Below are 19,609 nucleotides of genomic sequence, written 5' to 3'. Positions count from 1 at the left end.
ATACGAATTTCCTGGGAATCTTGTTCAAATGCAGACGGTAACTCCAATAGGGCCTACGCGCAGCCCGATATTCTGCATTAACAGCGATCTCTGAGATGTGTTGAGGCTCCTGGTCCATGGACCACACTATGAGGAGCATGGGGATCTATGCCAAGAAAAACAACCAGGAAGAACAAATCGATCCTGGATATTCTGAATACAGCTGTTTTCAAATTTGCTTTCAGGGTATATGTTTAAAACGTAAGTGATTTTTTTTTTTAATTGGCTTAGACTTGAGATCTACTAAGCCTGAGGGTTATATATTTAGTAATGTTGTCTGAAGCTAACTTAAACAACTTTAGAAAGCTACATTGCTTTTTAAAAATTAGACTGTCCTATAGACAAAATTTAAATTTTTTCAACTGATCATTCTATAGTCAGTCACTTGTTACTATGTCTGTGAGAAAAATAATTTGATTTTAAAACCTTGTGGTTGTAAATTAGTGGTGAGAGACACTGGTTCCAAGTTGTCGTGTAAACTTTCTCCAATGCTTTATGCAAATGTGATCCCCCTGCTTTACTGATTTGTCTACTTCTTAACATCACCTACTATCTAGACAGTAAGTATTTTTCTCTCTTAGTTCAGGAATCTCAGACGACGAAATGCATAGACCAGGGCAGTAGACAGATGACACATTTTAATTGCTTCAATTCGTAACGAACATCCCCTGTATCATGCTGAAGATAGTATGATGAATTTAAGAGTGAACCATATTCTGGAGTAAGACTTGGCTTTTGTCTAAATCTATTATTTCTCAAGATTCTTTATGTTATACATAACTATATTATATAAATATATTATAGTGTTCATCACTGCTTACTCTGTTTTTCCAGTGGAATAATCTAGTAAGTAGAAATTTAATCAACAACAGCATTCCCCACCTATGATGTATGAGATCAAGCTGTAGAAGACTGCTTCCTTCTGGTGGAGAATAGAAATAAGCCCTTCCTTACACTTTTGACTTTGATTTAAACAATTTCATGTCTTTTCCTAGAGTGGGAGGCTTACTATTTGTGAAAGAGGCACTGTGGATTGGGCCTCACCGTTTTCTCAAATCATCGAGATTTTTCCTTTATGAGATCACAAATCATTGCAAGTTGTCATTTCTGTGGGATAAATTCTATGACTTTTGCTAAATATTCTGTTTCATAGTTTGCATATGTAGAAAGATTTTTATGTTACATTATTTATATCATGAGGCTTCTATTCCTGAGGAGTATGGCAAATCATCTCGTTTGAGAGCAGTTACAGATTTTCAGGACTTAACAGTATAAGTGGTAACATTCAAATGGTGTTTAGAAAAAAAAAAGATTGTTTCCCTTTTTTTTCCCCCAAGTTTTCTCACAAATCAATTAATATACTGTATTTTGATCAGTTTGTAATGGTGATTAGGAGGAAATGGTCCATGTCCTTCCAGGATCCCAGGAGGTATTTCAGAGAGTTATTTCATTTAGAATTTAAAAATATGTCTCTCTAGTCCGTTACTTCTAAACAAGGGGAAGAATCCTGGACGTAAAAAATAATGTGAAGGGTTTCTAACTACTCAGGATCTGAAATACAGTTCCACTAAACTTCTGCTTTGGAAGGACTAATTGGTTAAATGATTGTGAATAATTAAACAGTAAAGTATTCATACACTAAAGCAATGCAGTAGACTGAGATCATCTAAAAAGCTCATGATTACAAACACTTAGTAATACTGGATAAAATATTTGACATGATTTTAAAACAGTAACTAATTTTGCAATCAGCCAGTCAGTCAATGAGAAAGGATTATTACCATGTACCTGAAGCAGAGAAGTTGAAAGTCAGAGGGTAGCCTGTGTATGAACGGATGCCGTGGCTGCCCCAGGGATTCTGTGTGAACACAGAAGGTGGAGTTTGACGTCTGTCTGCATGGACGGAGATGAAGTGAAGGCCTTGGTCCCAGATAAGGCGCAGAGCTGGGACTGAGACATGCCTGCCTCCTGCATGAACCCAGGACCGTTACTGTAATGAACGGTTAGGCTGGAAAAATGCCACCAGCACAGAGTGAGAACAAGAAACGTTATTAGTGAGAGGCAAAGAAATCTTCCCCTAAGAATTGTGTTCTTTTAGCCTGCATGTCATGTGAGTTTTTGTTTTTGTTTTGCACACCACCTGCTGACCTAGAAATCTTCAAGTAGAAAAATAGCCCTGGGGCTCCTCAAGGAGTAAAACCCAAAACCATCCTGAAAGCTGGAACCAACCACCTAGAGTGCCAAGGACTTTCAAGAAAACAGCAAGCCCGCTGAGAAAATGCTCCCTGAAATACATGACCAAACACCCAGGGAAACAATCAGCCAAGACTGAGCGTGAGCAGATGATACTGTCCATGAGGCAGAGTCAGCGTAAGGCATGACAGCAGTGTTTAAACTTAAAGACTTGACATAATACAACAACATGAAAGAGATGGAAAATGGGTGGGTATAAAATGTTGACAGCATATAAGAAGAAATCATACCCTAAGAAAATAAAAGACTTATTTTTTTAAAAACAAATAGAAAGTCTATACATAAAAATATAGTTTTGAAATAAAAAACTCACTGGAAGGGTTAAAATGCAGATTAATCATAGCATAATTGATGATAATACCCAGGGTCCAGAGACAGAACTAAATGATAAATATAAACATTGGTGAGTTATGGAGCGAGAAGGGAGGAGGCTCAGAAGGAGAGAATACAGACAACAACGGAGAGGCAACATTTGAATAGATAAGGGGTGATAATTTTCCAGAAATGATGAATTGAAGTACAACAATGTTAGGGCAATGCACAAAACTCAACCCATTTCAACATACCATGTTGAAATTGCAGAACATTAAAGATAAGAGGAAATATACCAAGATACAAATGAACTAGGAACAAGATACTTGAGTGCATAAGTTTTAAAATAAAAATATACACAATGGAAATGCACTCATAATGTATCTTGATTCCTGTTATGTCATGTGTAGCTTGAAAGAACTATGGTTTTTCTTTCATGTAAAAGCATTGTTTATTCTGTATTAATGTAATGTTGTATATACAAAGTTAGTGTTCCTTTGCTGATAGGATCTCTTTAAATATGGATATGCATAAAAAGGGATTCGTATGTAGTGGTTTAGATGTCATAGAGAATCCTATTATCTAGTATGACCTTTCAGAAAACCCATAAAGCAAGACCTGGACTTTGGTTAAGGGTTTGCAGTTTGGGAGCTGCTAGCAGGGGAGAAGGAAATGTAAAAATCACCTTCGGATTTGCTTCCCCTGCATTGAGGAGTGGACATCTGCCCCAGCCTGTTGGATTTACTGTGGGTCTTTTCTAGTTGACCACTTTGGAGATCTGTTTTGCACAACAGAAACTACCCATTTTGTTTCCAAATGTCCTCTGGCTTGAAGTAATCAACATCCGCTGATAACAAATTATGATCATGAACATGTTTTTTTAGGGGGTCAGCTTTGTAGGTTGTGGAGTTATTGCCAGATGTACCAAAAGGCCCACATTTATTCTGTAACAGAATGTTACCTCTAGGAAGACATTGCATCGTTTTTTTTCTAGACAGTTTTGTCCCTTGTGTTGTAAGAAGTAACTTCATAAGGCAATTCATCTTTGCTCCTAGAGAGTAGATCATAAAATGAAAACATTTTCTTGAGTCCATTCTTGTGTTTCTCACTCCTTTATAAAACATGCGAAATATCATTGGACCCAGTTGGATAAAATTACCACTTGTGATTGCTCTTTGTTTAGGAATCTTCTTCTGCTTTCAGTCCAGGGAGAAGTGCTCATCCAAATGCCAAATTCCAGTTAAACTTTGGCGTCTAAAGTTGGCATGCCGTTCAAGACCCTTCAACCCTCGGAACTGATTGACTCATTTCTTACAGAACGTCTGTTGGCAGCAAGCATTCAGGACTGAGTGTTACAGGGAGCAGAACATACATGATGGCAACTGTTCTCTACCTGATTCGGGTAGCTCAGCCAGGACGAAGGGGAGAAATGATGTTAACCAAAATCATTGACAGTGTAGTGCCAGTGCTGCTTCAGTAGAGGAGGCATCGAAAATATTTACATATATTTGGGGGGAACTAACAGTTTTGAATACCTACCTTGGAGCAGGCCCTTTTCTTGCTATCATGCAAATATAGTTTCCTCTTCAGAGTGGTCACCTGGCTATTTTTAATGTCCCTTTTATAAAAGACAGTGCAGAAATGTAGACATGTTAAGCGATGTTGAGGCAGTTACACGGCTGGTAAGTCGCTGTGGGTTGGACAGGCAGCACATCTTAGGGAGTGCAGGCTGGCTCACGCGGGCAGAAGGCTGTGAGGTTGCTCGGTGGGGTATGTGGTGACATGTGCTCCTGGAGAGCACCCTCCTCATTTCTTCTTCTCCGTCTTCTCATGGGTACTTGAGAGAGCACAGGTGGGCTCTGATTCCCTGAAACAAGATTGCTGTCCCATGCTCCTGACATTGGGTTGTACTCTGGGTGAGGGGAGGAGGCAGGAAGGAAGGTTATGATGAGCAGTGACACATATGTTCACCTTTGCCTTGTCTTTCTATTGAAATCATCATCTTTAAAGATCAAGCTTTATACTCCACTTCCTCTTTCACTAACTTAGGAATCTATTTATTCATTTATTTCGACCTTGGCCTTACATGACTATGTGTAGCAATAATAAAATTAATAAAGATAAAAATAATAAAAAATTATGAGGGGCTTCTAAGTGCTAGGCTCTCTTCTAAGTGCTGCATACCTTCTACCTGATTTAATACTTATTTAACAAGCCTATGAGGTATGCACTGTTATAATCCCTGATAGGAAAGAAGAAAGCACCACAGCAGAGAGGGTAAGTGACTTGCTAAAGATTGCACACTTAGTAGTTGACAGAAAGAGGAAGGAAGAAAGGAAGGAGTAGGAAACTCTATTTTATCACTTTTGCAGGTAAACAGGGAAACTAGGTTTTAAAACACATCCCATCTTTGTCACCAAAGGAAAATCGTGAATATACAAAAACTCCATACATAATCTGTAGATTACTTACTAATTTTACCAGACGGTACATAAACTGATGATGGCTCTTCCAAGATCACAAGAGAGGAAGCTTTCTTTTCGGCTTCATTTCTGCCTGTCATGTGGATGAAGTTGCTTTTGTGCGGTAACGCAGGCTGTATCGGAAAAACTGACCTCCAGTGTGAGGTGTGAAAGTGAGGATTTCAATGCATGATGTGCATGATTTTTAAAGGCATTTTCCGTGGTATTCATCTGAAAGTGTGTGTTACCGGAAGGCAGTGACAGTGTGGATAGCCATGTGAAGACCGATGCCTATTCAAGGCTGATTTCATTTCCAAATTCCAGTACCTCTGGTTTGTAGCACAAAACCTTCACACAAAACTCGGAAGAGTTTTCTTTGTGGGGATTTCCAACAAAATCATCTTGAAAGTTACAATAATTGGAAATGACATGATTTATAAAGCCTAAAATTCTTTTAGGTACTTAAACTGTTACAGATAAAACTCGGGTCTGTTGCTACTATGTTGACTTCTTTGAGGAAGAATTGTGCATTGAAGGGTTGAAGGGTGGCTTGCCGTGGTGACTTCAAAGCTGATCCCTGGGCACAGTGTGAATCCCCACTACTGCCCAGGGCAAAGTTTTCTGCAGAACATCTTTTCTTGGAGGGCATTCAGGGCCAGACATTGTATTCCATTTTGCAGAATGCATTACTCTCTTTCAGTAAATATTTGTTTAAGCTCCTTTGATGTTCCAGGCACCATATTTCATTGAATCTAAAGTTCTATCAATTGTGAAGCCTGCCCTGATATTTTATTTTAATTTTTTTTAACGTTTATTTATTTATTTATTTTTTTGAGAAGAGAGAGAGCATGAGCGGGGGAGGAGACAGAAAGAGGGAGACACAGAATCTGAAACAGGCTCCAGGCTCTGAGCTGTCAGCACAGAGCCTGACTTGGGACTCAAACCCACGGACCGTGAGATCATGACCTGAGCCGAAGTCGGACGCTTAACCGACTGAGCCACCCAGGCGCCCCTGCCCTGATATTTTATATACATTCAAAACACAAGCAAAAAATGCTGTCAGTTAAACTATACTTTAGGTTTTTGTTTTGTATCTATTGAAACAGCTCTTTGTACTTAGATATAGATTTGGTCACATGTAACTCTTATACACATATGAGAAGAGGAAATATAAAGAAAATAAATTTGGTTAAAGTATTCCCACAGCTCCTTCACATCCAGAAATGGACTTTTTGAGTCACTTTGCAACTCAGAGACTTCATTGCCCATGTTTTCCCACGTGGAGGTGTCCTCTGTGTTAGAAAGAACAGTGGACGCAACATTTTCTTCAAGAACTTGTGGATTCCCTGATAGACCAAACGCTGTTGGTGCTGGGCAATTAACAGGACTTTGCAATCATGTGGAGCTAGCCTATTTTGCTGAATAGTTTCTGGTGTTTGCTGTTAGCGTAAATGACAGAAGACATGGGGCAGGAAAGATGATGAGGCAAAGGCTATCCTTGATGGTGTGTCCCACATTTACGAGGTTTGAACTTTCTTCTCTCGCTGACTTTAAAACACAGATAATGGGGCGCCTGGGTGGCGCAGTCGGTTAAGCGTCCGACTTCAGCCAGGTCACGATCTCGCGGTCCGTGAGTTCGAGCCCCGCATCAGGCTCTGGGCTGATGGCTCAGAGCCTGGAGCCTGTTTCCGATTGTGTGTCTCCCTCTCTCTCTGCCCCTCCCCCGTTCATGCTCTGTCTCTCTCTGTCCCAAAAATAAATAAACGTTGAAAAAAAAAAATTCTAAAAAAAAAAAAAAAAAAAAACCACAGATAAGACCATGACAGTCTTGCTTTATGTGGTGAACTACTTTGATCCTCACAGCAAACCTGTGTGGTAGGGTCTAGGATTTCCGTCTGTAAAAGAGGAAGCAGAGGTTCAAAAGCACAAGGTGCCTTCCCGTTTTATGGCTGTCAGGCATCTGAACCAGAACTTGAGCTCATATTGGACAGCTTATTTGGGCTTATGTTTGCTTGCTTGCTTGCTTGCTTGCTTGTTTTTTGCCCCTCGCTGTCTGGACCTCTTTCCCTCCAGGAGAACCACATCTCCACGAGGACAGGGATCTAGTCTGTGAACAGTGACTGAGGACTATTCAGCATTAAATGTTTGGTGAATGAGTGAATCGGTGTTTGCTTTGTACAAACTGATGTCAGTGGATTGGCCTTATCTCTGAAATGCTTGTTTTCTGGTCCTTAAATGGTGTTGCTAGACTTTGGCATTAAGGTGCCATGTTTTCATCTTAGCTTTTTCAGAAACACCACACTGTCAGATTCGGTTCTTGCAGCGCAGGTCATTTGATGAATTCCAAGAGCATGTGGTGTATACTTGAGCCCTGAAATGGTGCTCATTTAATATCTGTGATAATCCTACAAACAAGAAAATATGAATATAAACTGTTTCTTTTTTTGCATTGTGCTGATAAAACACCCATGGGAATTTATCTTTTCTGTTTTTACGAAAATGGTAAGAGGAAAGGTTCTTGGATTTTTATGTAAGCTCATGGAAATAATTTTATAAAAACTGAACTTCCAAAGACCAAAACTGATTATATCTAGGAAAGTCTTCAATACTTAAATGAAATAATCCAATTTAAAATGGAGAAAGTGGGAAAGGAATGGTTAAGTGAAAATGGTCTGAAAGTTGCATATTATTGATAATAGATTTGGACCTTGATTTGGACCAAGTTGTTCCTGGGCAAACCTTACAGTCAAAGTCATTTAGTTGCTTTTCATTATAATCTGTCTTCTAAAAGTTAGATCAATTATTTTCAAATTGTATTATAATCCCCCGTCTGCCCAGAGAGGCTTGGCGGTTATCTTCACCCCCTTCTTACATGCAAGAGTCTGAGACACACTCACTAGAAAATTACAGTGAGACGTATTAACTAAAGGAGCAGTGTTGCGCATTATGTGATGTAAACACTGAGAATATATTAGCAGCTTCTTGTCTAAACACATATACCAGAGGGTGAGGATGTGGTTTGCAAATCTGGCTGTTGAATCACCTGGATTGTTTTTAAAAATACAGATTCCCTAAGAATTATGAAAGTCCAACTAAATCAGAATTACCAGGGGTATTGCCTAAGAGTAACATTTAAAAATAATCCCACCGGAGGGGTACCTAGGTGGTTCAGCCTTTTGATTTCAGCTCAGGTCATGATCTCATGGTTCACGAGATCAAGCCCCGTGTCAGGCTCTGTGCTGTCAGTGTGGACCCTGCTTGGGATTCTCTCTTCCTGCTGCTCCCCTCTCCACCCTCTTTCTCAAGAATAAATAAACACTAGACATTTTTTAAATTCCACTAGCATTTTGGTATTCAATTGTATCAGCTACTTAATTTAGATTCATTATGAAAACCGGAGTTAGGAACTAAAGCTAATTTAAATCAAGAAAACCATTACTGTGTATTCATCTAAGAATAAAGCCGTGAGATTAAAACATTCATTTTTCTAACTAGGATCCAATGATCAGATATTATCGGGTAAGTTGGGAAATACTGTCTTTTTATCCAGCAAATTCTCATCAAATACTACTGTATGCCAGGTACCGTTGATATATTTTAGGAGAATAATGACGTGTCTGTATCTTACGCTTGATACAATGTCAGGAAAGTAATTTAGTGTTTTATGAGAAAGTATGAGAAAAATGACTTTTCAAGTTTGTTTCTTAAATAAAAATAAGATGAAGTAATTTTGTATTTGTACTAAAGGACCAAGAAATTTTATTTTTATCTTCATATTGACCTTCTTCCTGATTTGGATTATCTGAAATTTCAGAAGATGTGGAGTAAGTCCGTTCTTACTCAGATCACCCAAGATTTTATGGGGTAAAATTACCCAAGGGGTGAACATTTTCTTGTTAAATAAGCTCATTATCACTTAGCTGGCTTTCTTTTTCTAAATATTATGAGGTTTTGGAAGACTTTTTTGAAATTCTGCCTCCGATGATGTATGTTGGCAGTCATCTTATTACAAAACAACTAGGTTCTGCATAAAACAATTTATATTTCTCTGCTTGCAGGAAGTGAGGGAAGTAAGCAGCCCAGCCCCTGTCTGTACACGTAAATACACATGTACAAGGGCTTAGGCTAGCAGAGCAGCATTGCAGAGTGAGTTCTCATGAAAGGCAGAATTCCTGAAATCGGGTTCAGGACACCACCTTGGACTCCTCAGTTAACTCCAATCCCCTAGCTTCTGTGCAGATTGGTGATCCTTGATTTGAGTGTGTATTTATTTAATTCACCCAACACAAGAAAACAGCCATCATGAGTAGGAGTCCGCAGAAACCACATACAAGGTATAAACTGTTGAAGGAATTCATATAAGGATTAGCAATAAGAGTATAAAATGATTTTGTATGAATTGTGTGAAGAGATAAAGATGGAATCCCAAAAGTGAACAAGCATAAGAAAATTGTTCAAAATGAGCAGGCATACTGAAAAAGAACCCCAGAAAACAATAATACTACTTTCATAAATAAAAATTATCAGTGAGTTACAAAGATCGATAGACCAGAGTTAGCTCTGGAAGATTGCATGTAGCCTGAAACAGAATTGCCTGTAAGGGAAGAGAAGTTAGCTGTAACCTGGAAGATACACATTGAGAAATTTCTCAAAATGCAGAAAGAAAAGAAATATAACCTGTGAGAGAGGTTAAGACATGTAGAGGCTAGAATTGGAAAGACCAGGTTACATATATTCAAAATCCCATAAACAATAAACAGAATTGTGGTTGAGGAAATAACTGGAAAAATAGTGTATAAGTCCTAAGAACTGGTGAGAGATAAGGCTACAGAGAAGCCACAAAATGAGAGAATAGAGAGATCCACACACAGGTACAAGGAACTAGAACTGGATTATACCAACTTCATTAAAAATCATCTTGTATGGGACACCGTGGGGCTCAGCTGGTTAAGCGTCTAGCTCTGGATTTTGGCTCAGGTATTGATCTCATGATTTGTGAGTTCAAGCCCTGCATTGGGCTCTGTGCTGACTGCAAGTGGGATAGTCTCTCTCTCTCTCTCTCTCAAAAAAAAAAAAAAAAAAAAAAAAAAAATTCTTGTGAACAGCCAGATAGTAAAATACAAATCACCTACCAAGGAAAGAATTTTATTTTAGTGAACTTCTCAACAGCAGCATTGGAAAGAGAAGGTAGCAGAATGACATATTCAAAGTCACATTAATGTTTTGTACTAAGGAACATTCTCTTTCAAGAAAGAGTTTGAAACAAAGATATTTTCAGGAAAAACAAACCCAAAAGAGTTTATAACCACCATATTCACATGAAAAGGACATGTAAAGGATGTACTGATCTTTCTCAATTTATGATGGGGTTACATCCCAATAACTCGTTCTCAACTTACTGAATTTCATAGTTTAGTCTTGCCTGCCTTAAGGGTTCTCGGAACACTTACATTATTTTACAGTTGGGCAGAATCATGTAATAAAAGCCATTTTATAATAAAGTGTTGAATATTTCATGTAATTAATTTAAAAAAAATTTTTTTAATGTTTATTTATTTTTGAGACAGAGAGAGACAGAGCATGAATGGGGGAGGGTCACAGAGAGAGGGAGACACAGAATCTGAAACAGGCTCCAGGCTCTGAGCTGTCGGCACAGAGCCCAATGCGGGGCTTGAACCCACGGACCGTGAGATCATGACCTGAGCCGAAGTCGATCGCTTAACTGACCGAGCCACCAAGGCGCCCCTCATGTAATTTATTGAAGACTGTACTGGAAGTGAAAAGCAGAGTGGTTTTCCCTGGTGGACAGGGAGCTGTGCCCAGCATCACCAGAGTATCATACCACATGTTGCTGGTCCTGGAAAAAATATCAAAATGCAGCATTTGATGTATGGTTTCTACTGAATGCAGATCATTTTCACATTATCATGAAGTAAAAAAATTGTAAGCTGGACCATTGTAAACCAGGGGCAGTCTGTACTGTATTTTGGAAATGGAAACTTTTCCTAGGAGGATGATCTGAGGTAAGAAAGGAAGGAGGGCAATGAAACAGATACATATATAGGTAACTTTAACCATTCTCCTATACTAATAATTGCTAATGTGTGAGTTTAAAAAAAGGACAGAAATAAAATACTCAACAATGTCATGTAAGCTGGGAACAAGTCACCATACTTAAAAAAATCCTAAAGATGTATTGTTTGGGAGTGGATGATGATTTAACATCAAAGGTAGACTATACAAGAATATATAAAAAAGTAGAAATAGAGTAGAACTCCTCAGATCACTGGAGAGAAAATAAAGAGGAAGAGGAAAGCAGACAAAGAACTAGGGAAAAAACAAGTAAGGGAAAAGAAGCCTAGAGAAAGAAACAGGATAAATTCGAAGCCAAAAATAAGATGGTAAAAACAAGTCCATATATATCAGTTAAGATAATAAAAATAACTGGTGAAATTCACCAAGGGGATAACACAGATTTGCAAAATGGATTTTTCTTAATCTAGCTATTTTTAATTTAAATATGAGACATCCCTAAAACATAAGGATATGGAAAAACTGGGTATCAACAGAGGAAGAAAGATATATCTAGAAAGCACAAAGAGAAATATGGGTAGGTACACTAAACCAAAAGAAAAAATGCTTTAAAGGAAAAGCTGTTAGTAGGGAAATAGAGGGGCCACTAAAAAATTATAAAAAGTATAATTCATCTTTCAGGTGTAAAAGTAAAAACCTTGCATACCTACCATGAAGTAGCCTTAGAAATAAAAGCAAATATAAAGGAACTCTAAAAGCCATATTGAAAACCTACCATCATAGTGGGGAATCTCAGTTTTCAATAGGTTGAATAAACATTTTTAAATAAGGAAAACTTGAAAGTTAAATGATCTAGCATGATTTATTTGACATATATAAAATCTGGCTATTTAAAGAATGTCCACTGTTTTTCTTTTTTTTTTTAAATTTTTTTTTCAACGTTTATTTATTTTTGGGACAGAGAGAGACAAAGCATGAACGGGGGAGGGGCAGAGAGAGAGGGAGACACAGAATCGGAAACAGGCTCCAGGCTCTGAGCCATCAGCCCAGAGCCCGACGCGGGGCTCGAACTCCCGGACCGCGAGATCGTGACCTGGCTGAAGTCAGACGCTTAACCGACTGCGCCACCCAGGCGCCCCTGTCCACTGTTTTTCAAGCACATGTGAAACATTGAAATTTGTTGGCTCTGCTTCTGGGTCTAGCACATATAAATTGTAGCAAAGGATATGTATCTCATAGACTGTATGATCACAATAGAATTGAATTATATAAATATCCTGAGGTGAGAGAAACAAAAGCAAAAATGAACTATTGGGACTTCATCAAAATAAAACTCTTCTGCATAGCGAAGAACACAATCAACAAAAGTAAAAGACAATCAATGGAATGGGAGAAGATATTCGTAAACGACGTATCTGATAAAGGGTTAGTATCCAAAATATATAAAGAACTTATAAAACTCAAAACCAAAAACAAATAACCTAGTTAAGAAATGGGCAGGAGACATGAATAGACACTTTTCCAAAGGGGACATCCACATGGCTTACAGACACATGGAAAGACGCTCAACATCACTGATCATTAGGGAAATATGAATCAAAACCACAATGAGATATCATCTCAAACCTGTCAGAATGGCTAAAATAAAAAACTCAGGAAACAAGTGTTGGTGAGGATGTGGAGGAAAGGAACTCTCATATAGCAAAAATAGAGTTTCATAAATTAGAAAATTATGCATTTATATATACATTTCATGGATAAAGAAGAAATCATAATAGAAGTTTTAAAATACTTAAATTACAATGAAAATATTTCAGATGCTAAAAATTTGAAAATTTAACACACAGTGGCCAATTTCTAGAATAATAGAACATAACAAAACTGACTCATGAAGCTAGAGAAGTCCTAAATGGTTTTTATAACAAATAAAGGAATTGAATCAGTATATAAAAATCTTCTCATAAAGAAAAGATGGATTCAGAGAATTTTGTAAGTTTTAACATTTCGTTTTTTTCCTTTTAAGTTTTTGTTTTAATTTCAGTTACTTAACATACAGTATAATACTAGATTCAGGTGTACAATATAGTGATTCAACACTTCCATACATCACCCGGTGCTCATCACAGTTTAGTCCTTAATCTTTATCACCTATTGAACCCATCATCCTAACCACTTCCCCTCTGGTGACCATCAGTGTGTTCTCTATAGTTAAGAGTCTGTTTCTTGGTTTGCCTCTCTCTTTTTTTTCTTTTTCCCATTTGATCATTTGTTTTGTTCTTGAATTCCACAAAGGAGTGAAATCATATGGTATTTGTCTTTCTTTGGCTGACATTTCATTTAGCATAATACTTTCTAGTTCCATCCATGTAGTTGCAAATGATAATTCATTCTTTTTGATTTCTGAGTAATATTCCATTGTGTGTATATATTTACCACATCTTCTTTATCCATTCACCTGTAGATGGACATTTAGGCCCTTTCCATAGTTTGGTTATTATTGCTAGTGCTCCTATAATCATCGTGATGCATGTGCCCCTTCGAATCAACATTTTTGTATCTTTTGGATAAATACCTAGTAGTACAGTTGCTGGGTCTAGGGTAGTTCTATCTTCAACTTTCTGAGGAACCTCCCCTCCATATGTTCTCCAGAATGGCTGCACCAGTTTGCATTCCCACCAACAGTGCAAAAGGGTTCCTCTTTATCTGCATCCTCACCAACATCTGTTGTTGCCTGAATTGTTAATTTTAGCCATTCTCATAGGTGTGAGGTGGTATCTCATTGTGGCTTTGATTTGTATTTCCCCGGTGATGAGTGATATTGAGCATCTCTTCATGTGTCTGTTAGCCATCTGATGTCTTCTCTGGAGAAGTGTGTACTCCTGTCTTCTGCCCATTTTTTTTTAAAGTTTATTTTTATTTATTTTGAGAAAGAGTGAGAGCAGGGGAAGGGCAGAGAGATTGGGAGAGAGGCAATCGCAAGTAGGCTCAGCACTGTCAGTGCAGAACCTGATGAGGGTGTTGAACTCATGAACTGTGAGATCATGACCTGAGCTGAAATCAAGAGTTGGAGGCTTAACCGGCTGAGCCACCCAGGTGCCCTTCTTCTGCCCGTTTCTTAAATGGATTATTTATTTTTTAGATGTTGAGTTTGATAAATTATTTATAGATTTTTGGAAACTAGATTATTTTCTGATATGTTATTTGCAAATACCTTGTGCCTTTCTGTATGTTACCTTTTAGTTTTGTTGATTGTTTCCTTTGCTGTGCAGAAACTTTTTATCTTGATGAGGTCCCAATAGTTCATTTATGCTTCTATTTCCCTTGTATCCGGCTATCCCAGTGAGAAGTTACTTCTGCTGAGGTCAAAGAATTTGCTGCCTTTGCTCTCCTCTAGGATTTTGATGGTTTCCTGTATCACATTTAGGTCATTCATCCATTTTGAATTTATTTTTGTGTGGAATGTAAGAAAGTGGTCCAGTTTCATTCTTCTGCATGTTGCTGTCCAGTTTTCCCAGCACCATTTGTTGAAGAGATTGTCTTTTTTTCCATAGGATATTCTTTCCTCCTTTGTTGAAGATGAGTTGACCATATGGTTGTGGGTGTATTGCTGCTTTAAAAATTTTTTTCTTTTTCAGTGTATTTTGTCAATTTAATCACAATATGTTATAGTGTGGATCTACTTTTGTTTATTTTTATGGGAGTTCTCTGTGCCTCCTGCATTTGGATATCTGTTTCCTTTTACAGATTAGGGAAGTTTTTAGCTATTGTATCTTCAAATAAATTTTCTGCCCCCTTTTCTCTCTTCTTCTTCTGGGACTCCAGTAATATGAATGTTACTATATTTGATGGAGTCACTGAGTTCCCTAAGTCTCTTCTCATTTTGTGTAATTCTTTTTTCTTTCTTTTGTTCAACTTAATTATTTTCCATTAGACTGCTTTTTAGATCATTAATTCATTCCTCTGCTTCTTCCATCCTGTTGTTTATTCCATCAGGTGTGTTTCTTATTTCATTTATTGAGCCCTTTATCTCTGCTATTTTATTCCTTATCTCTGTGTTTTGGGTCTCATTCATGCTTTCCACTCTATTCTCAATTCCAGTGAGTATCCTTATGATCATTACTTTAAATTCTTTATCAGATGTATTTTTCATATCTGTTTTGCCTGAATTCTCTGGTCATGACCTTCTCTGTTTCTTCTCTGTAAACTTCTCTGTTTCCTCATTTTGTCTGCCTCTGTGTGTGTTAGGAAAGTCAGCTGCATCTTCTGCACTTGAGCGTAATAACCTTATGAGGAAGAGGTCGTGTAGTGCCCTGCTGTGTAGTGTCCCCTGTTCCCCAGGGTCTGGCACTTCTGGGAGTGTCTCCAGGGTGTGCTGCATATGCACTGCTGTCATGTTATGGCCACTTTATCCTTCAGGCCAGTTGTATTCAGAGACTCTCTTTGCCTGCTGTGGGCAGTGTTTGGTCCCTGGCCTTTATGTGGTGAGTTGTAACTAGGTGTGTTGTTGATCTTCTTGTGAAATGGGACCTGTCACCACCTCCCCTAGAATTGAGGTTCTGCAAAATTCCTGTGTCAGGAGATGTGGTGAAAGCAAGGATATGGGCCTGGCTTCTCTGGGATGGGTGAGCGGGACATGACTGGGAAGGGCATTTTCACTGTAATGTGTGGGGGGCAGTGAGTCTTGGTGGAAGGAGGTTACATAATGAGTGTTGGCCCTGTGCTTGTTCATGCAGGTGGCCCTGTGCTTACACTAAGGGGCAAGGGAGGGAAATGGTGCCAGCTAGTTCCTTTGTTGCCAGAGGGGTTTCTCTGTGAATGCTGCATATCTCGGACATGGTCTGCGATGAGCAAGTAACCTGCCTTGTGTGCCCAGGTGTTCCTCAGGTGAATTTTCCATGCTGTCCATCCCCAGGTTGTTTGCCTGCCTTCTCCCCAGGAGTTAGGGCAGTGCCCTCTGGGCTTCCTCCCAGCCAAGCCTTCTGACCTTTGAAACTCTAGGCTTTAAGCCACCCCCCCCCCATTGGTGGCAAGAACTCAGGATATTTGGCCCCTCTCACTTCCCAAGTATGAGGTCATTTTCCCCATGTGCTCCCTTGTGTGCTAGTCTGTCTTTTGCCCTTCTCCACGACTGTGGCTTTCTTTGCACTGTGGAGTCCCCAATCTGGTTTTCCCCAAAACTGCATTTCCACACTTCCTACCTTCTTTGATGTGGCCTCTTCTCTCCCTTTAGTTGTGGAGTTTGTTTTGTCAGTCTTTGGGTCGATATCTGGAGTATTTAGGGTGATCTGGCAGTTACCTAGTTGTGTTTGTGGAAGGAGGTGAGCATAGGGTACTCCTACTCCACTACCATCTTCTAACCAGTAACACTGCTTTTTAAAATGTTTATTTATTTAAATTGAGACACAGAGAGAGAGAGTGAGCATGTGAGCAGGAGAGGAGCCGAGAGAGAGGGAGAGAGAATCCTAAGCAGGCTCCTTGCTGTCAGCACAGAACCTGATGTGGGGCTTGATCTCATGAACTGTGAGATCATGACCTGAGCCAAAATCAAGAGTCAGACACTTAACCAACTGAGCCACCCAGGTGCCCCCAACTACAAATTTCTTAAAGGTAGATCACTTCATCCTCTGTCCCCCTCTCTCTCTGCCCCACCCCTGCTCATGCTCTTTCTCTCTCAAAAATAAATAAACATTAAAAAAAAGATAATTTCAGTCGCACACAAACTCTTACAATGGAATCATTGTAACCATCATACACCATACAAAATAGTATAAAGAAATAACATTATAGGGAAATTTTATTCATCAATATAAATACAAAATTTTCTGAACAAAATGTTGGTACATCAAATCCAGAATGTAAAGTAAATAAGCTATGTAATTCACCACATCAGTAAATTAAAATAGAAAATCTATATGATCATCTCTATAGAGACAGAAGCATTTGATGAATTTCAGTATTGATTCATGATAAAACTCAACAAAATAGGAATCTCCACTAATCTTTAGGAAGATATTCTTAATATTGAAATCTTGAATACCTTTCTTCTTAAATTCAAGAGCAAAACAATGCCCACATCACTGCTCCTGTAAGCATGTAATGGAGCCTCAATAAGCATAGAAGAAAAGTGAAAGGAATAAAAATGGTAAGTTTGTAAATAAAGAAATAGAACCATGTCATTATTATATTAGTATTAGAACATTATTCATAATGTCCAAGATATGGAAACAACTTAAGTGCCCATCAATGGATGAATGAATAAAGATGTGATATATATACAATGAAAAAGAAGGAAATCCTGCAGTATGCAATAACATGGGTGGGCCTGGAGGGCATTATGTTAAGTGAAATAAGCCAGACAGAGAAAGACAAATTCTGCATGGCATCATTTATAAGTGGACTCAAAAACAAACACAGTGTTTTTGCTCAGTCAGTTGAGTGTCTGACTTCGGCTCAGGTCATGATCTCACAGTCTGTGGATCCGAGCCCTACATTGGGCTCTGTGCTGACAGCTTGGAGCCTGGAGCCTGCTTCAGATTCTGTGTCTCCCTCCCTCTCTGCCCCTCCCCAGCTTGCACTCTGTCTCTGTCTCTTTTTCTCAAAAATAAACGTTAAGAAAAAATTAAAACAAACACACAACTCACCAAAACAATAGAAAAGTGGTTTTCAGGAGCTGAGGGTGGTGGAAATAGGAAGAGGTTGGTAAAAGTGTCCAAACTTTCAGCTGTAACATGAGTAAACTCTGGGGATCTATATAAACCATGGTTGTCTATAGTTGATAACATTGTATTGTGGAATTAAAATTTCCTAGGAGAGTAGATCTGACATGTTCACACCAAAAAAATAAAATAAATTTGTGACGTGATGGATGTGTTAACTAGATGGGGGTAATCATATTACAATCTATATGTATTTTAAATAATCACATTTTCTTTAAATATCTTATAATTTTATATGTCAGTTATACCTCAATAAAGATGAAATGACAAAAAAATCTGCCATTATTAGCATAAGGTTGTCCACATAGTAAAATCCCCAGATTCCATAAACAAATTGTGAGAAATAAAAGTTTAGCACATTGTTATGTACAAGACCAATATGTGAAATCAATTACATTTACTTATATCAGCAATGAACTCTTAGAAATCAATATAAAAGTTACTATTCACAGGAAACACAAAGCTTAAGGTCTTTAGGAATAAATCTAGCAAAAAAAAGTGCATGACTTTAATGGAATGAAATTAAAATTATATTGAAAAACATTAAAGAATATTCATAGAAATGCAAGTATATACAGTCTTCACAGATATTCAGACTTGATTATTTTAAAGATAATAGCCTTTTCCCAAAATTGATCTACAAATTCACCACAATTTCAATAAAAATTTTAAGACTTTTTCTTTCTGAAGATTAGCGAGTTGATTCTAAAGTTTGTTAGCACCACGCTCTAACCAGCTGAGCTCACTGGCCAACCTTGGTTCTGAGATTTGCACAGATGTGGAGAGAACCAAAGTGTAGCCAGTGCTCTCCTGAAGAAGAACCATCTGGAGGGACTTACCAAATATCAGAATACATCATAAGGTTATAATAACTAAGCTGGTGGAAATGGCCATAATAGACTAATTGAATCAAATTTATATGAAAGAGGTGTCTAGGTAATTCAATGAGGAAAAAAAAATCTTTTATTACATGGTGGTAAGGAAATTGTATGGCCATATGGGCAAAAAAAAAAAACCCCAAACTTTAGATCTCTACCTCACATCCTACACAAAAATCTTTTCCAGATGAATTTTAAGGGACAAAGCATGTGTGTGGTTGCTTTAAATTTTTAATGGGCTCAGTCAGTTAAGTATTTGGCTCTTGATTTTGACTCAGGCTGTGATCTTGCAGGTTGCAGTCATGAGATTGAGCCCCGTGTCAGGGTCTGCATTGACAGTGTGGAGCCTGCTTGGGATTCTCTCTCCCTCTCTCTCTGCCCCTACCCTGCTCTCTCTCTCTCTCTCAAAATAAATAAATAAACTTAAAAAATTTTAATGACTTTGGAGTAGGAAAGGATTCTTATGCATACACAAAATCACAAAGCATAGATTATAAAATTGATAAATTTAATGCGTAAAAATTAAGGAACTCTGTATATCAAAAAGTATCATAACTAGAAAGGAAACATAACACTGCAGATGAAAAAAAGATACCACTTATAAAATACAATTTATTAATTCCTTAAAAGATGGGCAAGGTTACATAGCTTTCTCACGGCAGCCGAAACACAAAATGACAAGTAATCACCCTCAGTCTTATTAGTAATCTTGAAAATGTCAAGACAATCACAAAAAGATCTCATTTGACATCTAGTAAATAGGCAAAAAAAAAAAAAAAATGAGCTTGATAATATCAAGTATCTATGATGATGTTGGTCAATGAAACCCTATACCGAGCTGGGGGGAGTATATACCAAAAGGATACAGCCTTGTTAGAAAAAAAGTGTGTAACACTCAATAAAGGTGAAGATGACA

General features: G+C 38.1%; 1 protein-coding gene and 1 long non-coding RNA gene across 7 annotated transcripts in view; one reads left to right on the top strand and one right to left on the bottom strand.

Annotated features, from left to right (window-relative positions):
• Positions 1-19,609, top strand: part of TRPC6 (transient receptor potential cation channel subfamily C member 6) — a 129,273-nt gene that overhangs the window by 2,071 nt on the left and 107,593 nt on the right. The window contains exon 1 of one of the 6 annotated variants that reach the window (XM_030331426.1): positions 110-240. The exons of the other annotated variants lie outside the window; for them this stretch is intronic. Coding sequence (XP_030187286.1) covers positions 230-240 — 11 coding nt within the window. The 5' untranslated portion in view covers positions 110-229. Of the gene's footprint in view, positions 1-109; positions 241-19,609 lie in introns of those variants that run through there. 6 annotated transcript variants of the gene reach the window in all.
• Positions 73-3,376, bottom strand: LOC115524787. The gene is made up of 3 exons (XR_003972215.1): positions 3,290-3,376; positions 1,828-2,047; positions 73-145 (listed from the first exon to the last, which is right to left on the bottom strand). It is a non-coding gene; the product is annotated as an uncharacterized LOC115524787 (long non-coding RNA).

The sequence above is a fragment of the Lynx canadensis genome, chromosome D1 (assembly GCF_007474595.2).
Source record: "Lynx canadensis isolate LIC74 chromosome D1, mLynCan4.pri.v2, whole genome shotgun sequence".
NCBI classification, from domain to species: domain Eukaryota; kingdom Metazoa; phylum Chordata; class Mammalia; order Carnivora; family Felidae; genus Lynx; species Lynx canadensis.
Note: the sequence above shows the minus strand (reverse complement) of the source record. Positions and strands in the feature narration are given on the sequence as shown.